Source organism: Tauraco erythrolophus, chromosome 4, assembly GCF_009769465.1.
Source record: "Tauraco erythrolophus isolate bTauEry1 chromosome 4, bTauEry1.pri, whole genome shotgun sequence".
Taxonomy (NCBI): Eukaryota; Metazoa; Chordata; class Aves; order Musophagiformes; family Musophagidae; genus Tauraco; species Tauraco erythrolophus.
In genome coordinates, this window is record NC_141468.1 from 88,406,251 (window position 1) to 88,432,291 (window position 26,041).

General features: G+C 51.9%; 1 protein-coding gene across 2 annotated transcripts; it reads right to left on the reverse strand.

Annotated features, from left to right (window-relative positions):
• Positions 1-25,864, reverse strand: LOC104379888 (alpha-2-macroglobulin-like protein 1). Of its 2 annotated transcripts, none has more exons than XM_086610701.1 (35): positions 25,794-25,864; positions 23,936-24,122; positions 23,449-23,611; positions 22,941-22,993; positions 22,599-22,619; positions 21,088-21,241; positions 20,621-20,705; positions 19,951-20,071; positions 19,025-19,142; positions 17,849-17,958; positions 17,337-17,507; positions 15,801-16,046; positions 15,607-15,670; positions 15,000-15,145; positions 14,717-14,866; positions 13,660-13,857; positions 12,885-12,972; positions 11,945-12,098; positions 9,925-10,153; positions 9,449-9,572; positions 9,168-9,289; positions 8,705-8,756; positions 8,245-8,328; positions 7,672-7,848; positions 7,273-7,354; positions 6,534-6,690; positions 5,459-5,533; positions 5,081-5,252; positions 4,372-4,586; positions 3,846-4,061; positions 3,337-3,452; positions 2,398-2,488; positions 2,075-2,143; positions 731-833; positions 1-41 (listed from the first exon to the last, which is right to left on the reverse strand). In XM_086610701.1, exons 1-35 carry the CDS (start codon positions 25,862-25,864, stop codon positions 1-3), a joined length of 4,425 nt encoding a protein of 1,474 aa, XP_086466827.1. The 2 variants fall into 2 exon arrangements, with proteins under 2 accessions (XP_086466827.1, XP_086466826.1); XM_086610700.1 differs by having other exon boundaries at positions 8,705-8,771.
• Between the last annotated feature and the right edge of the window lie 177 nt (positions 25,865-26,041).

Below are 26,041 nucleotides of genomic sequence, written 5' to 3' on the forward strand. Positions count from 1 at the left end.
TCACTCGCACGGGGCACTGTAGCTCATCACCGCAGTTTCTTCTGGAAGATGAGGAAAAAAAGTGCTGGTGAGACACACTTCCCCAAAACCCCCTAAAGCATCCCAGCGTTGTGCCTCTGTTTCTAGGAAAGGGGGTCCCTCTGCTTGCAGACCACGACTCCCCTCCGCTGTGATGCGTGAAGCCACCGGTCTGTGCCAAAGACTTTGTGTGCGGCTAGCCCGGCGTCACCCACGCCGTGGGGCTTGCCATCTTTTGAAGCTGTAAGTCCCAAACAGCTCCATTACAGTTATGGATTCCTCACTTTCTGGAGCGATAGCAATCCGTGACACGTTTCTAGCTTTTCTTGCCACGAGGGATCCCAGAGAACAAAGGACAAGTTGGTTTCAGTGCCATTCTCCTAAGGGGGCCCTCACTTGTCCAAGCCACCCCCTCACTAGGGTCCCTCTGCCTTCGCTGCCTGCCACAAAGGGAGGGTACAACGACGCAGCTCCTTGCTCCTCTCTCGTTGGGACAGTCAGACCCTCAGCGGATCTACGTGCCGACTTCAAGGTGGCAAATTCTGTAACCAGCGAAAGAAGGATCCACCGTTTTGAAACCCAAGAGTGTAAGTGCATTGCTAGAGAGCTTCTAAGGGGCAGTTGGATGTGTCAGGGATGGTATTGTCTTAGACTTGACAACTGCAGAAAATTTCTTTGCAGTGGTACTTTCGGGTGGTTTCTCTGAGCTCACCTGGCATGTAGTAATCGTAGACCTTGATATTAGCTGGCTTAGGGTCCTTCACTCGCATGTCCTGCTGCACCAGCAAAGTGTAGGTGTGAGGCTGTCTAGTCAGCTAAGACCAAGAGATGCAAAGATTAGAACCAAAGTCCTGTAAGACAGTCCCTTCCACCTGCTCTCACTCAGACTCTGTGGAGACCTCACCACTGTGACACATCTGTTCTGCTTTCCAGTCTGTCTCAGAAATGTCTTTTACTCCACATTCCGTAGCCATCTCCCGTTCTTGGTCACCAAATGTAACTCAGCTCACGAGAGACACCAAACCCACAGACTCAACATGAATTAGGGATCAAGCTGTAGCACTGGTGTTCCCAACCAAGCCCACATTCCCATCCAGCTCTGCTCTGAGCTCCCCTGTCCATCTTGCCTCAGCGGCTCTTTTCTTATACGCAGTCCTGTCACATCAGCTCTTATTCTCCAGTCTCACACAACCCTCACCGTTAAGCAGACCAACGCAAGGCGTGGATGAACATCTGATGGGTGGTGGTAGTTACATGACTAGCTGTTGACTGGGTTCCACCTTGTGCTACCTGGCAGCCCGAGCTGAAATCTTTCTCTGTGCTGCAGACGTAACAAAAGCAGCATCTCTGCAAGTTTGGTGCACGCACACGGACATAACTCGCTTGCTACGAGGCTAGCTTAGCTCAGCTTCTTGGCAACTGGGGATGGAGAATCATGGAAAGGTAGGAGTGCTCCTTGGAGCTTCTGAAGATTTTTAATTCAAGCCAGGTCTTGTCCCTGGTGCCGTTTAGGAACCATTCCGTTACAGGAACCATATAGCTAGAGAAAGGCTGAAGTGGTCATTAATCAGGTGATTAATGAGGCTGTGGAGCGAGCACTGCTGCTCGTGCAATCGCCTGGTTTAATTTGGAGCGATCTTGGCAAACTCCGTGACCAAACTTGGACGCTCCCTACTACGTTCAGGCTGCTTAAGGGCTTCCTAAGAATTCGGGCTTGCTTGAATTCACTAGATGGATCCTACTACTGCTCCCCAGTCCTGATCAGACACAGTATATGGACCTTCAACAGTCTTTGGACAGTGCCCACAGATGTAGGCCTAGCATCAGAGTTATCCTGGTTTCACTCAACTCCAGTGGCCCTACATGCAGGCTCTGCAGCTGAGCTACTGCAGGCTGACACGACACACTTCTCCAGGTCATCAAAGGTGGCTGGTATGCAGGAACAGCAGCTCCAGATACTTAAAATACTAATGGAATCAAGATATGAGAGTAGGCTAAAAGCTACCTGCTAGCCCATAGTCCTCCTAACAATGATGTTAGCCTAAAGGCCACTCACTTCTTCCAGGTAGAGAATGACTCGGTCAGCTTCGCTTTCAACTTTCTTCACTAAAGGCATTTTCTTTAGCTGAAAACAGGGGGGGAAATGTCAGAAACACTCTAACAGAAAGCAGAAACATTCAGGGATGTTCGTCCTTGTGAGAACGTGGGCAAAACGTTCTTGTGGGGTAGGGAAAGGGTTAGAAGAGTCTTTGGGTATAAAGGGAAGAAAAGAACCATGTTTCTCTGCCCACAGGAATGATCAGAGTTCTGCATACAGTCCTGCGTGATGGACACCCACCACTCTTCCCCTCCCAGCTGGATACAAACTCGCAGTCTCACCTCTTCCAGTGAACCTGCCACGGGGCTGTATCCAGACAGCAGCTCCACTTGGATCAGGACCATGTTGGTGGACACACGATTCCCTGCGTAGCTGCAGCAGGAACCCAGGGGACAGCACTAACGTTACTTTCTGAGCCATGAACTCCAGATACTCCAGCCCAGCTTTGGTGCCCAGGTGGAGGAATCTGCCTTTCCTTCCAGTGTTTCTCCTGTAAGTATATCTATTCCTGTACTGTAGTAAAACCTTGTGCTTCCCCTGATCTCTCTTTTAATTGTGCTGAGCCAAGGAGAATAAATTCCTTGGAAGGCTTCTGGAGTTACCTTCTCAAGGCATGGCAGGGAGTATCACATTCTCTGCCTGCTCCGTTGGTAGTTCTGTCCCAAGTCAGGCAGGGGTACAGCAGGGGAGAGTGGTGTGACAGTCAACCAGGAGCAGAGGAGGGAAGACTTAGGGATAAATGTCAGCAGTCAGTCCTACAGGACCTTCATGTCACTAGTGTTATGAGACCTAATCATAACATTAGTGAGACCTATAGATCTTGGGAGAGCTTGTGGTGACTGGCATGATACTGAGATAGGACCAAAGCCCAAGCCTTCTCTCCGGGGCCTTGTACCTTTCACCCAGCTGAGGAGAGCACAGTTAAATGAATGGAGACATCTTTCATGGAATGGGGACATCATCCCTGGAAGTGCTCAAGGCCAGGTCGGACGAGGCTTTGAGCAACCTGGTGTAGTGGAGGGTGTCCCTGCCCATGGCAGGGGGGTTGGAACTGGATGATCTTTGAGGTCCCTTTCAACCCACACCGTTCTGTGATTCTATGATTCTATCTTAGCACTTGGACCTCATGAATGAAGGAGAATTCTGGCCATCAAGAGACTGGTGTGGTGCCAGAAGGCTCTTAGCACAGGGGAGGCAAGGGGCAACGGAGTGTCTCCTACCGAGCATGAACGGTGACGGGGAACTGGGTGGCGTTGGGTGCAGTGCACTCTGTCTGCACAGACACGGCAAAGGTGACGTCACTCCGTGGTGGAGGGATGTGGTACCGCAGAATGGCCTGCCGGGACAGAAGGAAGCTGGTTGGCAGCAAATAGCACTTTTGTTGTTGTTGTTGGACAGTATGTCCTTGTCTAGCGTTTGGCTGCCGTTTGCTGTCTCGCGCTGGTGAAGAGAAAACTGTGGCAGACGCAGAGGTTCTGCCAGGGCACTGCTCCTGGTGGTGGTCACTGGAATTCCTGGAGGGCAGGTGCAGCTCTGGGTGGAGATGATCCAGATTTCATTTGGGGAATTGCTATTCCCTTCCTGTTGGATCTCAGCTACTCCTACCAGCCTTGAAGCCCACATTTTTGCAAGTCGCTGCAGCAATCTGTTTTCAGTGGTGGCCGAATAGCAAGGTGAGAGCTCCCCTGGCTTTTCCCCAGACAGACCTTGTCTCCCTGGCTGGGCTTACCTGCAGGAAGAGGCACCCCTGGCCCTGCACACGCACAGTATAATCTCGGGAAACGGCTGGCAGCTCCACTGTCTGCAGCAGGAGGCGATTGCTGTTGTCTACTCGGATGTTTTGGCTGAAACCCTCAGAGGAGAGAGAAGCCTGCAGATCAGGGCCATCCTTGCTGAAGGTCTTCGTTGCGTACAGGGCTAGGGCTTCCAGAGCAACCACCGTGTCCTGTGGAAAGAGACACGCATTGGGCAAAATAGGATCCCTGCTTCCTGTGCATGTCCCGTCCTTGGCCTTCCCCTCCCTCGTCCTGCAGCTACAGCGCAATGAGGGTTGAGTTTTCCCCTTGGACTTTGAGCATGGGATTAGCTCAGAGGAACACAAATATTCACCTCTTCCCAACTCCCAGGAGCAGTAAATCCATGCATCTTTTTTTAGCTTTTTTTCTTTTTTTCCTGTGGGCTGTGCTAGAACCCACTGCTCCCACAAACCATGGTTGAATGCAGCTTCTCTGCTGCTGCTGGCTCAAGGGGTTTACCTGGGTAGAAGCAAAGCCTCCGTAAGGGTTTTGCTGCTTGGTGAGCCAAGACACAATCTGGGATGCTTTTCTAATTTCATCTGAAGACAAACTTGACTTTGAAAGGTGAGCCATGAGGATACTAGATGTCAATTCCACATCAACAGATGGAGCCCGATACCAGTATGGGGAGTCTTCTTCCTGTTTGGGCTGTTGACTCCAGAACATTTGGTTATCTAGAGGTGGAGCAGGAACACTTATGGAGCATGCAGCAGTATGTGATGACCTTGGAGTCCTACTCAGCCCCTGTGCCTAGGTACTGAGTGAACAGGTACATTGGAACTAGATGATCTTTGAGGTCACTTCCAACCCTAACCATTCTATGGTGCTATGACTGGGACAAGATAGGGGTGCATATCTCCCTATTTGCTCCCACATCCTGCTTTTCCTAGTAAAAACCTGCAGGCTGGGAAAGAGCTTTACAGCATCCATGAAGCTCCCCTGGTTTGGATGACTGGGAGACCAGGACAGCGAGATCATCCATAGAGAAAGTCTGTCTGATATTATGGATACAGCCTGTGGCAGCCTGGCAAACAGAGGCTATCCAAGCTCCCCGCAGAGCTCTGCCAGCGCCCTCCATGCCCACCCTCCATTCCCTCAGTCATTCAGCCCCAAGATCTCCATGCAATTCCACCCACAGCCTTCTCTCCTGCCCCACAGTCTTCTGTACCTGATATTATGGCGGCCTTATCCAATCTTTGCAGGATTTTCTGCCTGAGAGCCTTATCACCTGCTGCTGCGAAGGCGTTTGCGGCCAGTGCCAGGCTGTAGAGGTTGGAGCCGTCAGCATCAGCGTTGACCAGGTCCTTTATACATCTCAGGGCTTTCCATACAACTGGGTCCTGGGATACGATTGAAAGCAGACAGGTTGCTGGCAGGGTGTGTGGGGAGGGCATGCAGCCTGGAGGCAGGCAGAGGAGGGTGGGAACAGGGACAGGACACGCGGGGAGAGAGCCGGTAACGTCAACCCTGCGCGCAGAAGGGCTGAGCACCCATGCGGTGCCCGCCGAGAGGCTGCACGCCCAGCCTGTCCTGCTGCCCGACTCACCGAGCGTGGCATCCCCGAGTGGATGAGCGCTGTGATGATGGCAGAGCTCAGCCCCAGTCCCTCCTCCACTGCACCCTGCAGCCACCACGAAACAGAGGAGAGGAGGGCTGCCATGAGAAGGGGCAGGGAGAAGTCTTTCAGTGCCTTCTGCACTCCGCCCCCCCAGCAGAAGCCAGCACAAACAGTGGTGTCGGTCCTATTTCTTCTGCTAAGGAAGTGCCAGGGCTGGTGTCTACTCTTGCAGGTCCTGCTTCCCAGAGTGCTTCTTGGCCACGATGCCCCATGGTTCCCTGGTTAGCCGATTCCCTCCCTCTGGGTAGATGATTCGCTCCCTCTGCTGAACGTGTTCCCCTTTCCCCTCCCCTGCAAAAGACTTCCAGCAGCAGGTTTCAGTGCCAGGGGAAAGCGATGTTCCCACAACCCCGCTGCAAGGCGGCACCTCGCTCGAGGGCCAGGACAGTGGCAAGTGTACGGAGGAGCAAAAGCAAAGGTCTCTTTTGCCAAGGGGAAGTGAAAGGTGCCCTTGTCTTCACTTAGAGGATCAAATATCTGAGGTCCTGTCCACCCAACTGCTGTTGGCTCTGCTTTGCTGGTACTCCGTGTGTGTCTGTGCCTGCACAAGTGCTGTGTTTCTGAGTCTATAAGGCACATCCCTGGCAAGGTGAACATCCCATGAGTGGCTGCCATCAGTCTCCATTCACCCCATTTCTGCCTCTCGCTGTACAGGAGAGAACTCAGGCTGAAGGAAGAAATGATAGCTCAATAACAGGAAAGGAAGCTAAACCAATTTACCAAGGGAATAACACAGAGCTCGAAAATGTTGGGCTGCTTTGTTTGTTTTGGGTTTTTTTTCGAGGCATGTGTTACCTTAGCCCCATCTCTAAAGCTAAGGCACTGGTTCAGTTCCCAAATGCAAACCTCCATCACTCGTAACTTGAAGAAGTGCCACCGTGACTAAGCGCACCCTGAGTGTCACCCAAGGGTGACCTTGGGTGCACCAGAGCCTCCCTCCTGCAGTAGGGTTCATTTGGTCTTGGCACCCAAATTGAGCCAGAAAGTGAAGGACATGTCATACCATCAGACCATTGTTGAAGAGCTTCCCCACACTCTTGAAGCAGCCAGATGGAGTCTGACTTTTAATCAGGGCACTGGCAGCATCCTTTATGTTCTGCTCATCTATGTGGATGAAGTCCCGGGCTTGGCTGAAGGTCTTGAGGACCAGGGCAGTTAGCCTAGAGCCAAAGAAGGGAGAGGAAAATCGAATTGAACCGGTCACTGACGCCCATCTCCAGTAGGAGACAGGAGTCTCTCTGTCTTCCACTGTCTCATCCTTGGAGAAATACCAGCAGGCCAGAGCCTCTGTGCAGGTTGGGAATTGTAAGCAATGCACGAGTTAGATGCTCTTGAAGCTTGAGCTCAGATCCATTTGCAGCAAGAGAGAAAAAGTTCTCCGGCAGTTCAGTGCTTCCCCCAGAGCTCTGGCAATTCCAACACTTGTGGGATTTAAAGCTAGGAGGGCTGATATTTAGTGAGTGTGCTGAGCCCCTTTCCCAATCCTGTTTGGGCACAAAGCACCCTGAAAAACTTGGAAAGAAGGTGTCTTTGCAGCCAAGTTTTCAGAATCAGCCTCGGCTGGGGTGCCCAAGCACAAACAATCAAACAGGGGTACCTTAAGTTGGTTCATTGTCTCGCTTCTCTTCCAAAAAGTCTCAGGAGCAGTTTCTGTTCAAAACTCCATGCCTCCAGACTCCCTCAGTTTCCCCAGACCGCAATCCAAGCCTGTTGTTCTGGATAGGCTGGATATCTCTGCTTACCAGGTGTTCCCTGGCTCGCTCCCTTCCCCGAAGGCGCTGTATGAGCCATCCGTGTGCTTGTACAGGAGCTGCCGCTGATATCCTGCGGGAAGAAGCTGGGCTGGTGAAGATGCTCGGTGTCTGTTGTGTTCTCAGGGTGACAACCTGCCCCCCAATCCTGCTGATGGTTACAGAGAGCATTGTCTCAGAGAAGTTCAGCGAAGGGATTTCGGAGGGGTGCCGTGCACCCCTTGTCCAGCTGCGACACGGCCGCCGGATTTCCACTGCTGTAATTCCCACGGTGCCAGCCAAGCGACTCTGCACAAATCCTGTTCAGCACCAAGCCTCTGCTGAGATCCCCAGTCTACTGTAATGGCCATCACCAGCTTCATAACCCAACATGAGCAGAAACCCACTCACCAATTTCCAGGTAGTTAATTGCCTTCTGTTTGATTTCTGGAGTTAGCTGTCCTGTTTCTTCAAGGTATCGTGTGATGAAGACGTTGGGGGCGAAATGAACCATGTTCTGCTCACCACAGCCACTGGACATCTGGAGCAGTTCATCTATGTTGTCCAGTGCTGTTCCCAGAATGTCACCTGTAGGACAGAACCACGGCTTTGGGAGCTTTACGTATTCCGGCAGGTAAAAAATTTCTGGTCTCACTGATTCCTCAGATAACCTGCTAAGACTGGTCTCAGTTCACTTCTGCTTGCACCAGGGAGACTTTAATGTCTGTAGAGCCCTACAGGAAGAGTGATATGGTACTTGTCTATCTTTCCCTTGGCTGGGTGAAGTTATACATCCATCTGGCCCAGCGTCACTTGGATAAGAGAATTGAGATGCTTCTCTGGAAGATATAAGGGCCCAGTATCACACCTCCCTGTACACGTTCCCTCTTGTTACTCTTGTTTGCTAAAGCAGACATGGCAGCACCAGAAGAAAAGATTCTTGCAGGGAAAAATCCTGCTTTCCAAGATCCCCCTAAATCTCACCTAAGAAAGAGATGTGGGCTCTCTCCGACCCAAGGACCACGTTCTCTGGCATAGCGAAAGTGATTGTCTCTGAAGCTGGGGTTCCTGCGAATGGCACAAGCATCAGACCAACAGGCCAGGGGGAGGTGGCAGAGCCACAGGCATCCCCAGGAGATGTTGTAAACAAGTCCGAGATCACCTCATCAGTTGGCGTTCAAAAGAGAGGTGACAGAGATGAGGCCAGCTACCGAGGAGTGACAGTGATGTGGTCAGGCGGTGGCGTGGTGCCACCACTAGAGTACCGGCTAGAGCTGAATGGCTTTGCCTCCGATAAAAGCTCCAAAATCCCTGACGTTCCCCTCCCAGTGCACCTCCGGATATTCCTAGAACTGTTCACTGACCACTCGGCTTCTCTTTTGTCTCCTCGCTCAGTGCAGCCCCAGTGGTGAACGGTCCCTGTCCCTGGGGTACCTGCACCTACCTTTAGGGCACAGCAGTGAGGTGTGAGTCTTTTCCTCCAGCAGCCCCTCTGCCTGGTGGGGAAAAGGCTGGTCAGCTCGGAGGGGATAGCAGCAAAATGAGACAGCAGCGGTGCAGCACCTCACCTCCCTGCAGGCACCTTTCCGTCCCCACGAGCTATGCCTGCAGCCAGGGACGTGGGTGCTGACAGTGACGTTTCACTGGGAAGCAGGTTTCTAAGCTGCTACATGGCCCTCGCCCTCGTTGCCCTGCTTGCAAGCAGTTCTGATGTCTCTGTCCCATCGAGTGGAGGTGCTCAGTCCATGCCCTGACCCAACCTACCCTTAGAAATCACTCCTCGACCAGCCTCCCTGAGAAATGTACCCACCTGCCCATCTGACTTTCTCTTCCCAGAGCCACCCACCGGGGCCATTTGGAGCCTGACCCAGTTCCAGCCTCGCCAGGACCCTGAAGCATGCTCTGACCTTCACCAGCAGGTCTTTAACCACCGTGTCCTTCCCTCCAAACTCAGGCACGACAGCTGTACTCTCAGTGCAAACATCTTCCTGCTCCACCACCTCAGCAGTGACAGTGAGGTTCACCTTTCCTGAAGAACAAACCATCCGGAGGCTGGTTGGCACATCCATGCCCAAGGCTGCTCACTCGTGCTTAGCACGATGGGCCACTCTCCCTCCCAGCCCGGCTCCAGTTTCCCCAAGCAGCTCTGCCACCGCCTCCCACTCCGGCCCCTCCCCGGTCCCCTTACCTAATTTTGTAGCCTTCAGATCCCAAAAAAATGTTTTGGCTGAATCAGGACACAGACAAAGAGTGAACCTGACATTTGCATGCACAAACTCAAAATCCCCGGAGTCCGTCAGGCTAAGCTGGAGCTGGGGGTGAAACAAAAGGGATTCCAGGTTACAGAGCTGCAGCTGTGTCTTTCCTTCCAGCTCCTTGATCCAAACGTCCGTCCAGCCCAGAAGCCCAGGTGAGTACGATGATGGCCCTGTTGCTGTGTCTGTGGGACACCAACAGCCCATGGACATTGGGCTGCTGTAGGGCTGAGCTAATGGGGAGGTACAAGATGGACAGAGATGGCTCTGCATGGAACTTTGTGAAGAGCTTCCTTGGTGTCTTTTGCCCAATGCCTGAGGAGGCAGCCCCTTGTCTGGGTCTCTCTCGGTGAAGTACTGTTACCACACATACCCCTGCCCAAAATCCATCCCGGAGGCAGCCACTCACCGCCGTGCACTGCTCCAGGTAGCTGAAGACTTTGACTTTCAGGGGAAAGGACTCTCCCCGGAAGACAGAGTAGGGCAAAGTGGGTTCCACGAAGAAGGGCTTGAAGCTGCGAAGGCTGGTGGTCTCTGAGATTCCCAGCCCATGGCTTTCCGAGGTGCAGAAGGTCATGGCTCTCCAGTCAGTGATGCTGTCAGGGACTGTGACAGCTAGCTCAGCAGCCCCCGAATCGCTGAGGAGAAAACAAAGCCAAAGGGGTTGTCCCCATCCCCGTAAAGATTTCTCTTGGGAAGCCAAACGCAGAAGGACTATGAACTGGAAGCACGTGTGAAGGTGTGGGGATTCCTAGGAAGTAGGACGGAGGTATGGGAAGGATAGCAAATAGGCGGGTGAGGAAGGACTGAGAGGCAAATGCAAACCAAAATTTGCTTCTGGACAGTGTTGCACCTCAAATTCTTGTTTTGTGTGGGCACACAGGGTTCCCAGGGGTCCATGTTGTACACCCAGCCTGTGCCGGGGAGCACCGTGTGAAGCTCCCACCACCTGAAATGGAAGACGGTCCTTGCCCTGAAATGAGCATAATCCAGCCAAATGAGAAGGAGAGGCAGAGATCCTCTTTCAAAGATGGAGAACATTGGCGCGTGGGAGAATGAGGTAAGCTGAGATGTGTGAATAAGGGGAGAACGGTGGATGCTGCACAACTTGACTTTAGCAAGGATTTTGACACGGTCTTCCATAGTACCCTTGTAGCCACATTAGTGTAGACTGGACAAGGGGGTGATAAGGTCAGCGGAGAACTCACTGGACCACTGGGGGCAAAGGATGGTTATTGGTGACACAAAGTCCAGCTGCTGGCTGTTTACCTGTGGCAACCCTCAGGGACTCATGCTTGGACCAATACTGCTTAATGGCTTTATTAACGACCTTGATTATAGGAGAGAGGGTGTCCTCAGACACTTCAGCAGCCTAATCTTGCTAGGTATTAGCAGACTGTACCTTGTTGGGGAGGGGTTCCTGAAGTGCTGGAGGGAAAAGCTGCTATCAAGAGCAGCCTTGACAAGCTGGAAAATGGGCTTGAAAATGGGTAAATTTTGTATCTGGAGTGGAATAATGCCATCCAACAGCACAGGCTAGGCTAGTGGCTGTCTAGCAAGCAACTTTGCAGAAAAAAAGTGTGGGGATCCTGATGGATAACCAGTTAAGCATGAGACATCTCATGTGCCCTTACAGCAAAAAAGGCCATCTGCTTCTGGACTGTATTAAGAAGGCTGCAGCCACTGGGTTGAGAAAAGTTCTTTTTCCCCTGTATTCCTCCGTTGTGGCACCACATTTGGAGTACTGTGTCCCATTTTTGCCTTCCAGTATAAGAAAGCTACTGATATACTTGAACGCATCCAGTGGAGAGCTACCAGGATGGTCAGAGGGCTGGGACATTTAATTTACAAGGCGTGACTGAAGGAACTGGGGTTTGCAAACTTAAGAGGGAAAGGTTAGGGGGAAATCTTTTAGCTTTCTAAAGCTACCTGTTGGGAAGGTGTAGAGACAATGGAATCAGTCTCTTCTGAGTTGCACCTTGGTAGGATGAAAGGTAACAGACAGAAGTTGGAATATAGGAAATTCTGACTTGAGATAAAGAAAAAAAAAATAGTATGAGGATGGTCAAACCCTGGAACAGGTGCCCACATAGTTTGTGGAATCTCCATCCTTGGAGATAGCAAGAACCTGACTACAACCTGATGTAGCTGGACCTGGCTTGTGCAGGATGTTGAGCTACAGACCTTTGGAGGCCTCTTCCATCCTATCAGAGTCTGTGATTTGAAGTTCGCCAGGACAGTTAGGAAAATCTCAAGCAGAGACAGGAACTGAACCAAACCTCCGTTGTCCTTCGCCACTTCTTCGCACCTGCCTTCTCTTGTGGGCACAGAAGGCAATAATGCCCTGGCTCTGCTCCTGCCCATTCTACCTCTGCAGTGGCCAGTAGGAGGTCTGGATCCTTGTGGGGCTGCAGCCCGTAATTACTCACTTGATGGGAACCAGAGTCCAGATGAATGTCTCTGGAAACCAGGTACGCACCGGCCCTGCCTCGCTGCCCAGCTCAACGTGCTCTGACTCAGCACGTTCAACAGCAGCTTCTATTTCTGGTTCCAAGTCGTCCAGGTCTGCCAGCTCGCCGTAAGCTGTTGGGAATGCAAACATTCGTTCAAAGGCAGGGCAACTGTGAAGTCAGGAGAGAGTTCAGCTGGGAAAAGCTCAGCTCTCCATCCCTCCCACTCCCGCTCCCATCCCCCTTGTCCTCTCCAAGATGCCCTCAACCTACTTCACCGTTGTCTTCCACGAGACAACCCAGAAGACCACGTGGATTTCACTATGTGTGTCCTCCCCCATGAGGAACACTACCTTTTTGAGCTCACGTTTTTGCTCTCAGCTCCTGCAGAAAGGCCTAGATACTGCCCAGTGCCAATCTTGGCTTGTTCTGTGGTTCCCAGCAGGACCTTTCCTAGTCTTACAAACAGATGTTCCTTCCTGAGACAGCTGCCTCATTTCCCACCTTGACCGTATCATCCAGTTGTGGCTGCCCCATCCCTGGAAGTGTTCAAGGCCAGGTTGGATGAGACTTTGGGCAACCTGGTGTAGTGGAGGGTGTCCCTGCCCATGGCAGGGGGGTTGGAACTAGATGATCTTTAAGGTCCCTTCTAACCCAAACCATTCTGTGATTCTATCTCTCTGCCTGCCAGCAGAAGCTTCCAAGCAGGTTCTTCCTGTGCAGCAACCCCTCCACCCCTCCAGTGCACTGGACACAAGCACAAACCAGGACCCCTCCCCTCTTCCTGCGGTGCACATCTGCTCAGCCTCCCACTCATCTCTGGGAGCCACCCCCAGCTCCTCAGCACGTTCGGCTGCCCTCGTGCAGCCTGGATGTCACCCGTGATTTCCAAAGAAACAGGATAAATCGAGGCGTGTACACATGTAGTCGTAGTAGACGGCGCTCTGGGTGCGGCACTCAATCGGAGACTTGATTTTAAGGCTGGTTAAAAACGTCAGACCTGAATTCTAGGCAAAAGAAGGGAAAGGAAAGAAGGGAAAGGAAAGAAGGTGGGTTTCAGTGGAGGGGGTGGCGTGCCGGAGGGTCTGTCTTTGCCCCCACCTCCCAGCACATCACCCACCCTCTGCTGCTGCACCTCAGCCCGACCGGCGAATTTACATGGGGAGAGCGTGGGACCACCCTGCTCTCAGCGCCCGGTCCCAGCCCTCGCACTGAAGGAGCTCTTCCCATCAGGATTGGGGGGGTGACCGCTGGCATGTGCGTGCCCACGCACAAAGCCGTCGTTTTGGCACGACGGTGTGCTGCCCACCCCAACACAGACTCGTTCTCATCTTTCACCTGCTACTCCTCTCCACTGTTCTTTCCCTGCTTTCCCCAGTCCCCCTTTCCTAAGTTCTCAGTTTCCCAGTTCTCTCTGGCTCAGGCTGACACTCCCCTCTCCTTCCAGCTCCTGGAAAGCATGAGGTTCTTGATCTCGGGACAAACGGGAAGCTGGGTTCTAGGGATCTGCCTGATGGATGGGAATTTATCAAGCTGGGAGCGTCAGAGATCTCGTAGTTCAGAAGCTTGGCAGATTCAGAACCCGAAGTTGCCAGTGTTTACAGGAAAAGCAGTCTGTGAGGCTACCCAGCGCTGACCTGGGGTACCAAAGGGTTCAGCTCCCGTATTTCAGGTTTCCTGGAAATTAGATTTACCTTCAGAAGTTCGTAAACATCTGGTTGGGACACTGCATAAGAGTATCTGTTGTACATTACTGGTGACATTGTTCCTGGCGGAAGGGTGGTCTGAGGGGAACCGATGACTCCTGGGCTCCTGTGGGTAGTGCAGTAGTCACTGTAAGGGTCTGTGAGGGTGCTGGGGTGCTCCTGGGAATAGCTGAACATATTGTACACCTGTAGACAAAGAATGGAAACAGTACAAGGGAGTGTGAGAGGTGGGAGGTTTTTCATTTCTGTCCAGAGACTTCTGTGATGGCAGAGGCAGAGCCCAGATCCTGTCTGCCACAAAAGCCCAGCCCAAAAGGTTTTCAAGCTTCATGGAGAGCCTCCATGAGTTCTAGATGCATAGCACCAGAGATGGACACAACCCGATCTGGGGCATGGCTGCAGAGCTTTGGCTGCTTCTAGCTCATAGATTGTACCTGTGAGCTCAATGCATACAGTGAGGACACCTTCCCTGTAAGAGTCGTCAGAGAGCTTCTTGTCTGACTGGGGGCACACCCTGGATCCGCCAAGACAGAGGCAAGAGGCAATTCAAGGCTCTTTAGACCCAATGCATCCCAGGTCTAGAGGAGAAACGAGACTTTTCCACTGCCAAGGCACCACCTACAGTCCAGTCTGGGAATGGAAGGACTGCCTGGTTCATGTGAGCTGGAGCAAAGGTATGGAGCCTATCACACATGGGGCACTTCCTTTAACACAATTCTTTTTTTCACAGCACTCTCATGAATCAGTTCAGGAGATGAAAGTCTCTTGCCAGCTGGTTGCCGCTATGGCAAAGCACTCTAACAAGAATGTGACTTTCCGCAGCACTTGGGGATGACAGTGGGTTGTTCTACTAGATTCCCTCCACAGAGACTGGAAATCTTGACTGATGTTTGGTGTTGGCCGTCATTTTTTCACATGAAGCTGTGTCCTGTCCCCATTCAAGTACTCATTGATCTACCCACCGTGCCTTACGAACCAGTGCCTGCGACCAGGTACTCAAAAGGCATCTCTCCAGTTAGCGCGGCTCAGCACTACAGCGACTCACACTGTCCCGGGATAGCTCAGCCTCCGGCCTCAGGAGAAGGACGCTCTGGTCGACAGCACGGATGCTGCACAGGGAGCCTGGTGCAGCTTGCAAATGGAGACCCACAGCCGATCCTGGGAGAACCACCGTGTCCGAGAAGGCAAGCTTCACCTGAAACAGCAGAAGGAAGAGAGACTGAAGACGTTGGTGGAGGAAGGAAGGGGATGCTGTGGGAATACAGCCAATTTGCAGTTAACTAGCTGCCTTCCAGCCTACCTGCTCTTATGTCTCGTGCTCTACTTACGTGGTTCCTGAAGCACTTGGAGGCTTTCAGACTGAAGGTGTCAGCTGCCACTTGTCCCTCAGGGAAGGCGGTGTAAACGAAGAGGGTAGCCATGGGTGAAACGATGTCAATGGGCAGAGCGATGCTGAAAGCCCCGCTGTACTGAGCTGAAGGAAGAAGAAGAAATAAAAAAAGTATAGGAAGAGGCAGGGAAGTCCATCTCCAAGGATTATGGCAGCATCGTGCTCATCCTCTGTAATACTTCTGCACAGGTACTTGGATAAAAAATTCTTCTGCCTTGCTGCTGGGGAGGCCGCAGCTCCACCAGGTTAGTGCCAATGCGTAGCAGTGACCTTACATTAGGAGGGATCTTGGTGACAATGTGCACTTGGGAGAGAAATGACTTTCCACCTGAGTCCAGAAAAAAGATTCTGTGAGTTTACTTGTGTAATTCCTGCTTGGCAGATAAACTCTGACAATTTCATCTTTTTGTTTGTTTGGGTTTTTTTTCTTTTTTTTCTTGCTGTTTCTTGTTGGTCTCCAATCTCTTTTGTTTCCTTCCCCATTAGGTCTGGAAGGGCTTTCTTGTTGGGTCCTTAACCTGTTCCTGCTATTTAGATGCTCTTACCTCGTGGTGGATCGAGAAGTACTGTTGTTTGGCCGTGATGCACGAGGGATCCTCTGGCTAAAACCTAAAAGGTAGTGAACAGAGCAAAGGGTTGATAGTGCCTCTGCTCCATGTCTCCGGGCCAGCAAAGGGCCCTGCACTGACACAGACCCGCCGCAAAGCCGACCTCGTCGCCAGCGCTGCCCTGCACTCACCAGGTGGTAGAAGTCAGCGGTGGCAGCCGCCTTGCCCAGCTCCGTGGCCAGGATGCCCAGCTCCGTGGCCAGGACACGATAGTGCACGGTGACCTGCTGCACATCCCCGCAGGGCAGCATCGCCTGCACCGGCTGGATCCTCACGGAGCTGCGGCTGGAAGAGTAGAAGGCCCTCAGTGTGAGGGATGCAGAGCCGTGGGACACCCTCACGTTTCGACCGCTCAAGTCCTCCGGCTGGGTCTTTGCCTGTGGCACAGAAAAGGTGGCTCGGTGTCCGAAGGTTTCTTAGGGCTCTCCCCACGCCAAAACCAAGATGGACTGGACAGTGGGCTCTGAACTCTCCGAGGATAAGGTCTCTGTTTCCACCTATGCCAAGCTGAGTCAGCCCCTTGCTGTGGAGCCTGGCATTGCCCGCTCCACCACGCTCCAGGGAGCCATGTGCTACCAGGGCTCGGGATAAAGCCCGAAGTTCTGCAATGCTGCTGCTGCCCCAGGAGCAAACCAGATCCTCAGACTGTGTCAGTTGGCTTGTTAGTCCCTGGATCAAACCGCTGAATCCTTTGCTTCTGTCTGGTACACATGGGGAAAGTATCAGCGTGGATCTGCCCTGATAACGTATTTCACTGTGCGGCGTTATTCCACTCGCACGCTGTATTTCCTGTAGCATTTTCCCTGATCCATTGGGTAGAGGTGGCAGGGGACAACTGAAGATCAATAGTTTTGCTTATTTTTGACCAATGACCTATTTGCACTGAGACTATATCAACATCTTGTTGACTTCCCGTAAGGTCAAGATCCATCACTTAAGATACTGTCTGCACCCTTACAAAGAAACAGAGCGTGCCTTGACCTTGAAGTTTAGATAGGACAGATGTAGGAAACCTACCCCTACAGCCAGGCGAGAGAGACTTCCTCGTTCATGGGAAAGCAGATGCTAACTTTGCTCCGTCAAATCCCTGTCAGCAGCATCCCCGCTTAGCTCCTTACATCCTGGTGACCTGCTCTGCTCCACACTGGCTTGCAGCAACTGGTTCCTTACTAGCCTGCCTTCCTTCTCTCCTGAGTTTTCTGCCTCTTGTATCACAGGTTTCTGCTAACTCTTAAGCTGTGAGGAAACATAATGCAAACTGGTCCCTGATGTTTTCTTCTCCACATGTATTTTCAGATGCCTCTTCCCTAGCTGCTTGCCTGTCTTTCTGTTCCATACCATGTGGGAGTTCTTCCTTTGCTCCCTGTCCCTGCCCAGCCCCACAAAGCCCTTTCCACCTCAGACAGAGGTGCTATGCAGGTAGACCTCAGTCACAAATTCATGGGGCCTCTGTCCACTGCCCCGACTCTCATCATATCTCCTTGATTGCTCAGGGACTGCGTGTCAGTCCTGGCTCTGCTAAGGGCTATTCCTCTTGCCCTAGATCCGTCATTTCACTGCTCCGTGCCTCCATCTCCCTGGCTACATCGAGACAATGACACAGACTGTAGGTCTGAGGGATGTGTTGCTCAGTGCTACCCAAATCCAACGTAATTCTTAGGCTTCACCTGTAGCAGAACTTTACTGCTGTTGCCCCATGCTGACGTCTCTAAGGTGAAAGAGACCATCCCAGTGTCATCCGTGAAGTAGGTCTTGGTCTGCTTTCTGCTACCATAGGAGACTGCAAGAATCACCTCCTTGTTCTTCAGGTGTGTCCCGTTGGCACTTTTGAGTTCCAGCTGTAATGATGCAGAGAACAGTCAGAGAACTGGAGGCCTCAGGACTGAAAATCTACTTCCTAGTAGAAGTCCCAGTTCCCCTCTCCGCAAAGGGACTCTCAGTGAGAACTCTTAACTTCTCCAACCCCTCCTCATTTATGCAGCAGCCATCTCATGTGCCTGTCCTGTGGTCACACATTTGGATCACCTCTTGGTAGAGATGTCAAAGAAGAGACTGGGACAGAGGACTGTGCTAGCAGCTTTGGGCACCTCAGAGCAAGGAGACCCCTCAGTACTTCTGTGCCCATCATCCTGGTAGGCCCATCTGCTGTGCTTTCCATGTTTCTGCCCCATTCACTTACGTTTCCGTAGTAGGGAGCTCCTTGCTGATAGTAGTAGCTCGTCCCCCAGAACTGGAGAGTTGTGATATCAAAAGTGACCTTGCAGTTTTCAGTGGTGTTGAACTCCACCCCTAGGAAAGAGAGGAGGTGTGTGCAGGTGAGTGCCATGCTTCTGAGCAAAGGCAGCAAGATTGGGCGGACTGAGGTGCAGGATGGACCGTCACTCGTAAGGGATTCTTGTTTCTCCATGTAACTCCAGGAGTCATTTAACACACACGCTCAGCAATAGTGCCTTCTACGTTCTGACCTGCTAGAATGACAGCAGTCTACAAGGAGGTCGCTGTCAAACTTTCTGACTCTGTTTAAGAAGGTCCTGCTCATAATTGTCCACTTCCATTCTCACAGCAGAGTCACTAGAAGGCAACGTTTTTCTTGCCTTCACCACGTCAGTTTACAGTCTACGGTCTTGTCATGTGGTGCCCATCTGAAATCACTGCAGTTGTCTGCCAAGGCAATGCTTGTCACTGCTTCCAGCAAGGGGCTGCAAAGCATTTTTTTGTAAGGAAGGGTTTGTAAAATTTGGTAAGAGAGGAAAACTTACAGGATGGGATGTTTAATAGTAGCTCTGGACAAGTAGCCTCGTCTCCCTATCCTGGATGTGGAGATAAATTTTATGAGGAGCTATTATTAAGAGTACATAGCTTTGGTTATCACTGGTTGTTCTGAGTATCTGCTCATTCCAATGGACTTCCCTAAAGTATGGTTTAAGAACGAAAGAACCTAGCCTGGCCCACCTCTGTGAACATTTCTACTGCAACTAGAAGACAAGAAAAAGCAGCTCTTGCCTGTCTCTGCCAAACCAAGGTGACCGTCAGAGCTGGACTAGCACAACAGCTTGTGGAGGAGCAAGCGTGCTGGTAAAGCCCATCCTGCAATTGGGAGACCTCACATGTCCTACGTGAGTCAGACCTGGGTGGTATGGTACACAAACACCTCCGTGCTTCCATGGTGCTCCCAGGGAAGCCACAACCTTCTGAACACCGGACTGCATGGGAGCCAGTGCAGAAAGCTCCAGTGGTTTGATGGGAAGGCACAAGGATCCATGAGGAGTCTTACAGATGAGAACCCAAAGACAAGCGTGTTGGGTAAGTGTAAAGCAAAACATTTCCCACAAAGTGTAGAATCAGTTTTTGCTACCTGTTCCGCTTTCTTTCAGAAAAGCCACAGCTTCCAGGTTGAAATCGTGACTGTCGCCGCGCTTCTGGTGGTAGACCTTAATATTCACCTCGGTGGCAAAGCAGCCGTCCTTGTTTGTCTGGGGGTGTGAAATTGTATCCGTTACCCAGTCGTGAATGCACTAACCCCTTCTGCAGTGCAGGTCAGACCCAAGGCCCAGAAGTCCAAAAGTACATGACTTTTGAGTTAAAGGAGCAACTCCCATCCTGGCACGAAACGTACTTCTTTTCTGTGGAGCAGGCACTAACAGGAGATGCAGTTTCACGTGTGTCTCTCTACACACTCACTTATGTGCCAGTAGCAAACGTGAGCTGTGATTTCTCCCTGACAACATGATTTCTTCCACTAGGGCAGAGTTTATCTTTTCGATGTGTGCTGGGTTCCTTGAGAACACGTAGACAAATACAGACACGCTCATTCAATCCCAGAGATGAATGAGCAAGGTCTGTGCTGAACTGCCATCGCTTGCTTAGATGCCAGAAGTAATTTCTACGTCTCCAAAACAGCTGTTTCTGGGAAACAGCACACACAGGTCTTTACACGAGATTAAAAGGCAGTGCCAAAAATCATCCCCTGGCAGTGAACCGATGTGGACAGTATTTGTGGGTTTCATTGCCCTGTTTCAATACCTGTTTTGGGGGCAAGTCTGCACTAGCTTGCCTACGGATGCTTCTTGCTTTGAGTGCACCTAAGTGCAGTCAGAGAAACCACTGAGAGGGGCCAGATCGTTACGCTGGGGAGTTAAGGACATGGGAGTCATTCATCCCCAAGCAAAGAGCGCGCTGCTTCGAGAGCTACGGTCTGTCCACTCCTTCCTCCGGTGTTCTTTCCTTCCTTCGCCCCAGCTCCTCTCTTTTGAAAGAGGAGCGGACACCCCACGTGCTCACCTCGCCTGTGTAGTCCTTACAGATGCTGCGCTTGGCTTTGGAAGACCTCTGATTGTAGCGGAGGTGTTTACGGCACACCACAACCTTCACGCTGCCTTGGACTGGTTTCCCGTACGTGTACCTGGCAAACAGAGCAGAGAGGGTTTATCCTCACAAACAGAAACAGTGGCTCGAGGGTGAGTAACACCAGCTTTAGCCCGTGGTTTGCAGCTACGTAGCCCAGCAGCCTGCAGTATTGTCATGGCTCATGAGCTCAGCAGAGCCCCCGGAGTTACAGTGACCTCATCGGGCAGGAGGCAGCGGTGGGTGAGTTCTCTCCAAGTCAACACTGGTCCCACCAGGCAGTGCTGGGGGATATCGTGCCGGCCACAGATTGAGTCATTGTTCCTTCCACGCTGGCACTACCCAGCACAGCAGAGGTACTGTGTCGCAGGGCACACGCTTCACTGAGCAGATCCACTGCCACACTCTCAAACTCACATAAAAATGTAGGGAGAGAGAGTGTGGAGAAAGGTGAGAGTCTGGGAGAATTCCTTAGCAAAGGATACTAGGGTACCAGGCTTTTGGGTGGGAGTAGAGTTGGCAGAGGCTGTTTTGGGCTCGGTTATTGATAGCTGTGCAGCTTCCAAACCAGTAAGAATGCACCTTCTGCCACCCTGAGACAGCTCACATGCCGCAGACGTGGAGACGGAAGTTCTCCTCCAAGACGGTGACCACCTGAGGCATCTGGATGGAGACACTGAACTTGGGCAGCACTGTGTGAAAGCAAGAGGAATATAATATGGTGAGAAGAGAGAGACCTCAGCCGTTCCAATCCTCCTCAAATCCTATTCACGGGAAAGAAATCTCTCCTTTCATCCCCTGACTACCAGCACAGCGCCTGGTAGCAATGCACCAGCAGCCCAGCCAGGAGAGCGTGGTGGGAGCAGCCAGTCTCAGCCTCCTTCCCAGAGCACAGTGTAGGACGTGCCTCAGTGACACGAGGGAGGAGAAAGCCAGTGGGTGACTACTGGCTGGCAGCGGGACACCCCGGGTGCTGGGGCAACTGGCACAGCTGTTCACAGCTGCACAGCCCATCCAACTCTTTGTGAGGGAATACATCTTTCTCTGCTGCTGTCGGCTCCCGGAGGTTCTTACCATACTCCTCTACCCTGAAGCTATGCGTGCGGTCAGGCGATCTGATGGTGTACTCTCCAACCGCTGCTTCTGCAGCCAGAGGGAACGACAGGTCCACGATGCCTCCCACAGGTTTAACGTTCAGCCACTGTGCAATTCGGTTCCCTTTGGGGTCCTGCATAGGCAGTAGCAGAGAGGAGTTATTTCCCAGTGCAAAAAAGAGACTCTTTTGCAGGATGTCCAAGCTCTCACAGGATGGTCTGAGCACGTATGCTCTTGTGCTGAGAGCCCAGGTGTAGGACACAGCTACACTGCTCAGGTGGGGCTGAGCTCAAAGCGCATGGGGCTCTTATTCCTGTCTCATGTCACATTATTGCTCTCTGGTGGCACTGCCATCTCACTGACTGCTGCAGAACTGTGGTTTTCTGCCTGCCTGTCTCACTGAGAGATGGAGGTGGTCCTTCCTAGAGACCCCCGTGGCAATCTGAGCTGGCATAGCCCTGGGATCAGTGTGGAGAGGGTCAATCCTGACAGCACATGAGCTACTCTGGAGTGATTACTGGGGAGTCTGATGTCTCGAATCCTCAGGAATGGCTGGGGAAACGCATCCAGGACTTCATGCAGGGGACCATGAGGCCAAACATGGAGAAGAGTATGTAAAGATCTGGGATGCAAGGGCATTTGGAGGCTTTGTTGCCTGTCACGGTCTGGCCGTGATGGACAGTGTTGTCCCACTGCTGGTTCTGGGCAGAACTGGCTACAGTTACACCGTCCAGCCAGGAAGGGCTTAGTGATGAGCTGATGGGTGCTTTATAAACACATGGAATAAGTGGGAACTGGTGTCTGAAAGGGCGAAGCTGGTTCAGAGTATGACATTTGTATAAACAGGTATAAGATATTGTGTAGGTGTCTCAGAAACCACGTGTTTATATATTGATTGCTTGGTGGGTATGGTATGCAAATGGGCATTAGCTACTGCTAATTGCTCGTTGGCACTGTGACCTCTCTGCACGGGTTATTATAAACTCCCCACCACTTTCAACTATCTCGCCTCAGCTCAGGCAGTTGCAGTCCGTATTTTAGCCATGATATTGAAACTAAACCAAGAGATTTTTAACAACAATGCCCTGAAAGCTACTTTAGGATTTTCTCTAGCTGTGTAGCCACAGCATTAATTGCTCAAACTTGTATTTTCTGTATGTTAAATATAAAAATCTCCTTAAAGAAATGTCAAGATTTTCACAAATCTTCATTTCACAGGCTAGAGGGACTAAAACTCCTGTGACCACCCTAGAAAAGTTTGCTGTGGCGCCCATCATTTCCTGCCAGGACGCCCATGTGATGGGTACAGTGATGGCACTGCTGAACTCATGTGGAGACTAAAGGAAGGAAGGGCAAGAAGTTGAGGACTGCTCCTATCCATTCTGAGGTAACTGGCTTTCTGCATCCGTATTTCCCCACCATCATCTCCAAACCTGCGTCTTGCCCGAGGTGAGAAGAGATCACCCCTTTCAGTAAAGTAGGTGCTTTACCTTCAGTTCCACCAGGCGATGCTGTGGGAAGGAAATGACAGTTACTGGTGGGATGCTCTCAGGTAGGTTACCAGCCACCTCCCTGGCTTTTTTTTTTTTTTTAATCCCCCAACCATCAGTGAGTCTCCTCTAAGCAATTCCAGGGATTGCCCGAGCGCCAACGCCATGAGCAGCTCCCGCATCACAAGTGGTGCCCAACGCTCTTTGTAGGCACCAAAAGCAACGCTGAGGCTAGCTGCCCACAGAGGGATCACCGAGCCGGGCCAGGCGCCGACCCGCAAGCCCTGGAGGCCGCCCATAGATGTTTTCCAACTTATTAAGGTGTCTCTCTTCTTGACTTACCGTTTCATTGCTGGCAATAAAGTTCTGATCCAAGGTTACAATTCGCAACTTGACTATGGAGCAAAAGAAAAACAGGACTGGCTGAAATGAAATCAAGTCTGTCAATAACAACAAGAACGGATGGCTGAGGAAGACGTGCCCATGGGAGAGTGTGGGCAACAGCCAGAGCCATCCACTCCCGGGCCGATGCTCAAAGCCCTGCTACGGGCTGGCAGCCTGCTAGAAAAAAGGTGGTAGGAGAGGGGGCGTGGGGCTTCTGGGAATGCTGGCTGTCCTGGTGAGAAACAGCATTTTTCTGGTCATCGGACCTGCGGTGGGGCACTCAGTCCTGCCTGCAGTGAGGGTCATGCCAGTGGGAAGGGTGGGGAGGCGTGGGGCAAACTGCTGTACCCTGCGGTGGTCTGAGCTGGGCTGGGGCAGTGATGGGACCTGCAGGACCGAGTCTGCCCCATGTTTTGTGGCCTGAGGACCGCTCTTTCTCTCACAACACGTGGGATTCTGTCCATACCGGTCTGTCCAGGTTTGTACACAGGTTTGTCTGTCTGGATAAAAGTCTTCTTGTCTGCATGCTTGATTAGGACTTTCTGTTTCTTCTGAAGCTCTGAGTCGGCTTCCAGGACTGTGATAACAACAAAAGCCACTTCATCGGGGGTTCCAACCGGAGGAGGGACCTGCAGGTATATTTGTAACCATCATTGAGGGTGGATCCTATTCATGGATCCAACGATTGTGCTACTGTTTTTGTATTGCTCCAGTTGTTCTTGCCCTGAAAGACCTCACAGTACTTTTCAGAATGTTTTCTAGAAGAGCAAAATGTCAGCGGGGCGACCTAGCAGGAAGGACACTGGCAGACTACACAGGGTGAAGCAGAAGATTCAGTGCCCGATTAAGGTGTCCCCATGGGAAGACACAATTCTTTGCCTTCCTGCCCAGGAAAAGCAGAACTCATGCACTACCCCACCCTACTGACAGCCCTTGGAAATACCTTTCCTCACCTGGAAGCTTGTGCAATGAAAGAAGGTGAGCTGGGAGATGGCCTGAGTGATCAGAGTCTCATTCCCAGCTCTGCTTTGCAAGGTTACTGTCACGTGGATCGGGACTGCTTGCGTTCTGCTGAGCTGGAGGCACACTGTCTCCGAGAAGGGGTGGTAGAGCTGTGATGGTATTGCCACGGCATAATTTCTATTCAAAAAGAGGAAAAAAATGTCAGGTGAAACCGATTTTCTCAGAGGACAGGTTTTGACCATAGGATTTGGGCACTTCCTAATAAGACTTCTGGTCTCTTCATTCCACTGTCACGATGCCAGTGGGTTTTCCCCCACTTTTTTGATCACATCCTTCTTCTCACCTGTGGGAATGATCTTTTGATCACACCCTTCTTCTCACCTATGGGAATTGCAGCCATTGACACCGAGTCTGCGCTACGTGCTGCACCCATATGTGAAAAGATAAAGTCACTGCTGAAAAAAGAAAAACTGAAAGTCAAAATAAGGTGAAGAGACCTCCCCACGTCACCCAAGGGATCAGCAGCAGAGCTTGGCTACTTTGCAGGTTTCCGAGACTTCACCTTTTCCCGGTATCGCACTGGGTCGCCATCAGTTTGCTTCGTTGGTTATCTGCTCTCCGTCCTATCAGCTACTCTTGGGCTCAGAAGCAATGCCAGGTATTTGGCACCCGTGTCCCGGACAGAGATCCTCATGAGCACCTTCTCTTCAGCTCCTGGCACTCCTGTCCTCCTTGCTGTTACGCCACATCTCACGCCTCTGCGGCTACTCTCATAGCTGTGCCCATGGATAACACCAAGAAGCTGTTCATATTGTTGGGGTTTTTTTCATCTTCTACTGCACTGCAGCAACCAGGACCAAAGAAAAGCCAACATTCAAGCAGGTTTCAAAACTCTTATCACTGACTCCTCCTGCTTCCTGCCTGTGGGCAGGTTCAGGCAGCGGCATGTTTTGCGGCAGCAGGAGCACGGGGCCTGGAAAGATCGGAGCAGCAGGAGGCAGGGACGTGACCTGCTGGCAGTTCTTAGCTGGAGCCTGGCACCCTGGCAAGAGGGAATCAAAGTCCTGCTGGCCAGGAGCCTTGAGTGCTTCCACACTCGAGTGCTGTCAGGCTGCCTCCAGCAGCTCGTCTGCTGCTGATATTAGGGGTCTGATAACAGACGCCAACAACATTTTGATTGTCCTACTTAAGCTGACCCACCTCTCTCCTCCCACTGAGCCAAAGGATGGGATGAGCAGTAAAGACTCTCTGCTTGAACCTCCTGCACCTCCCTTGCTCCTAATGACCCTTTGCTCTGGAACATTTTCCTACATCCTTTGACAGTTCATCCCTTGCCTTCTCAGCTGTAAAAGTAGGAGACAGCATCTCTGAGGCTGTCACTCAAGGATCCCAAGAGCCAGGATAGTTTACTTTCTCATGAATCTCCAAAACCCACTGGTATACAGGCAGGACAGCAGCCAGCCTATTGAACCAAGCAGTATTTCCATGAAGCCAAGCTTCATCCCAAAGGTGATGGTGGGAAACACGTAGGTCTGGGTCACAGTAGGAGACGTGAGATATTGGCGGGTCAGAATTAAACACATGCAGAAAGCTGCCAGAATTGCTCTGCCCGAGCCCGTGCGGAAACACATGGTCTACATCAAAGCCACTAAAGGGAGAGCTGAGGAGGAGGAGGAGTGTGGCAGGGAGAGTGCGTGGGAACCTGGCGAAACCTTGGGAATATGAGAAATGATGCCTCTCTGGGAAAGCACTCCTGGCCTTAGGACTTCTGTCCTGTATCTGTCACATCGCCACCCCCCAGGATTCCCCACAGACCGGCGCCGTGTGCGAAGCAGCTGAGGTTCTTACAGCGTTGCAGGCGTTCCGGCTGTGCTGGGCAGGAGCAGGATGCTGGCCCACAGGAGAGCGATGCTCCACATAGCTGATTGCAGGTGGAATCTCCCCACAGAAAGCTTAGCCTCTCCTCCTCCCGTCGGCCCTGCTTCTGCTGTCTTCCTTCGTCCCTCTCCTCCTCATCCAGAGCTGAAGGTCTGTGCAGCTGCTGCCCCGACACGGTGCCTGTCCCTCTCTTGGCTTCGAAACTAAGACGGTGGAAA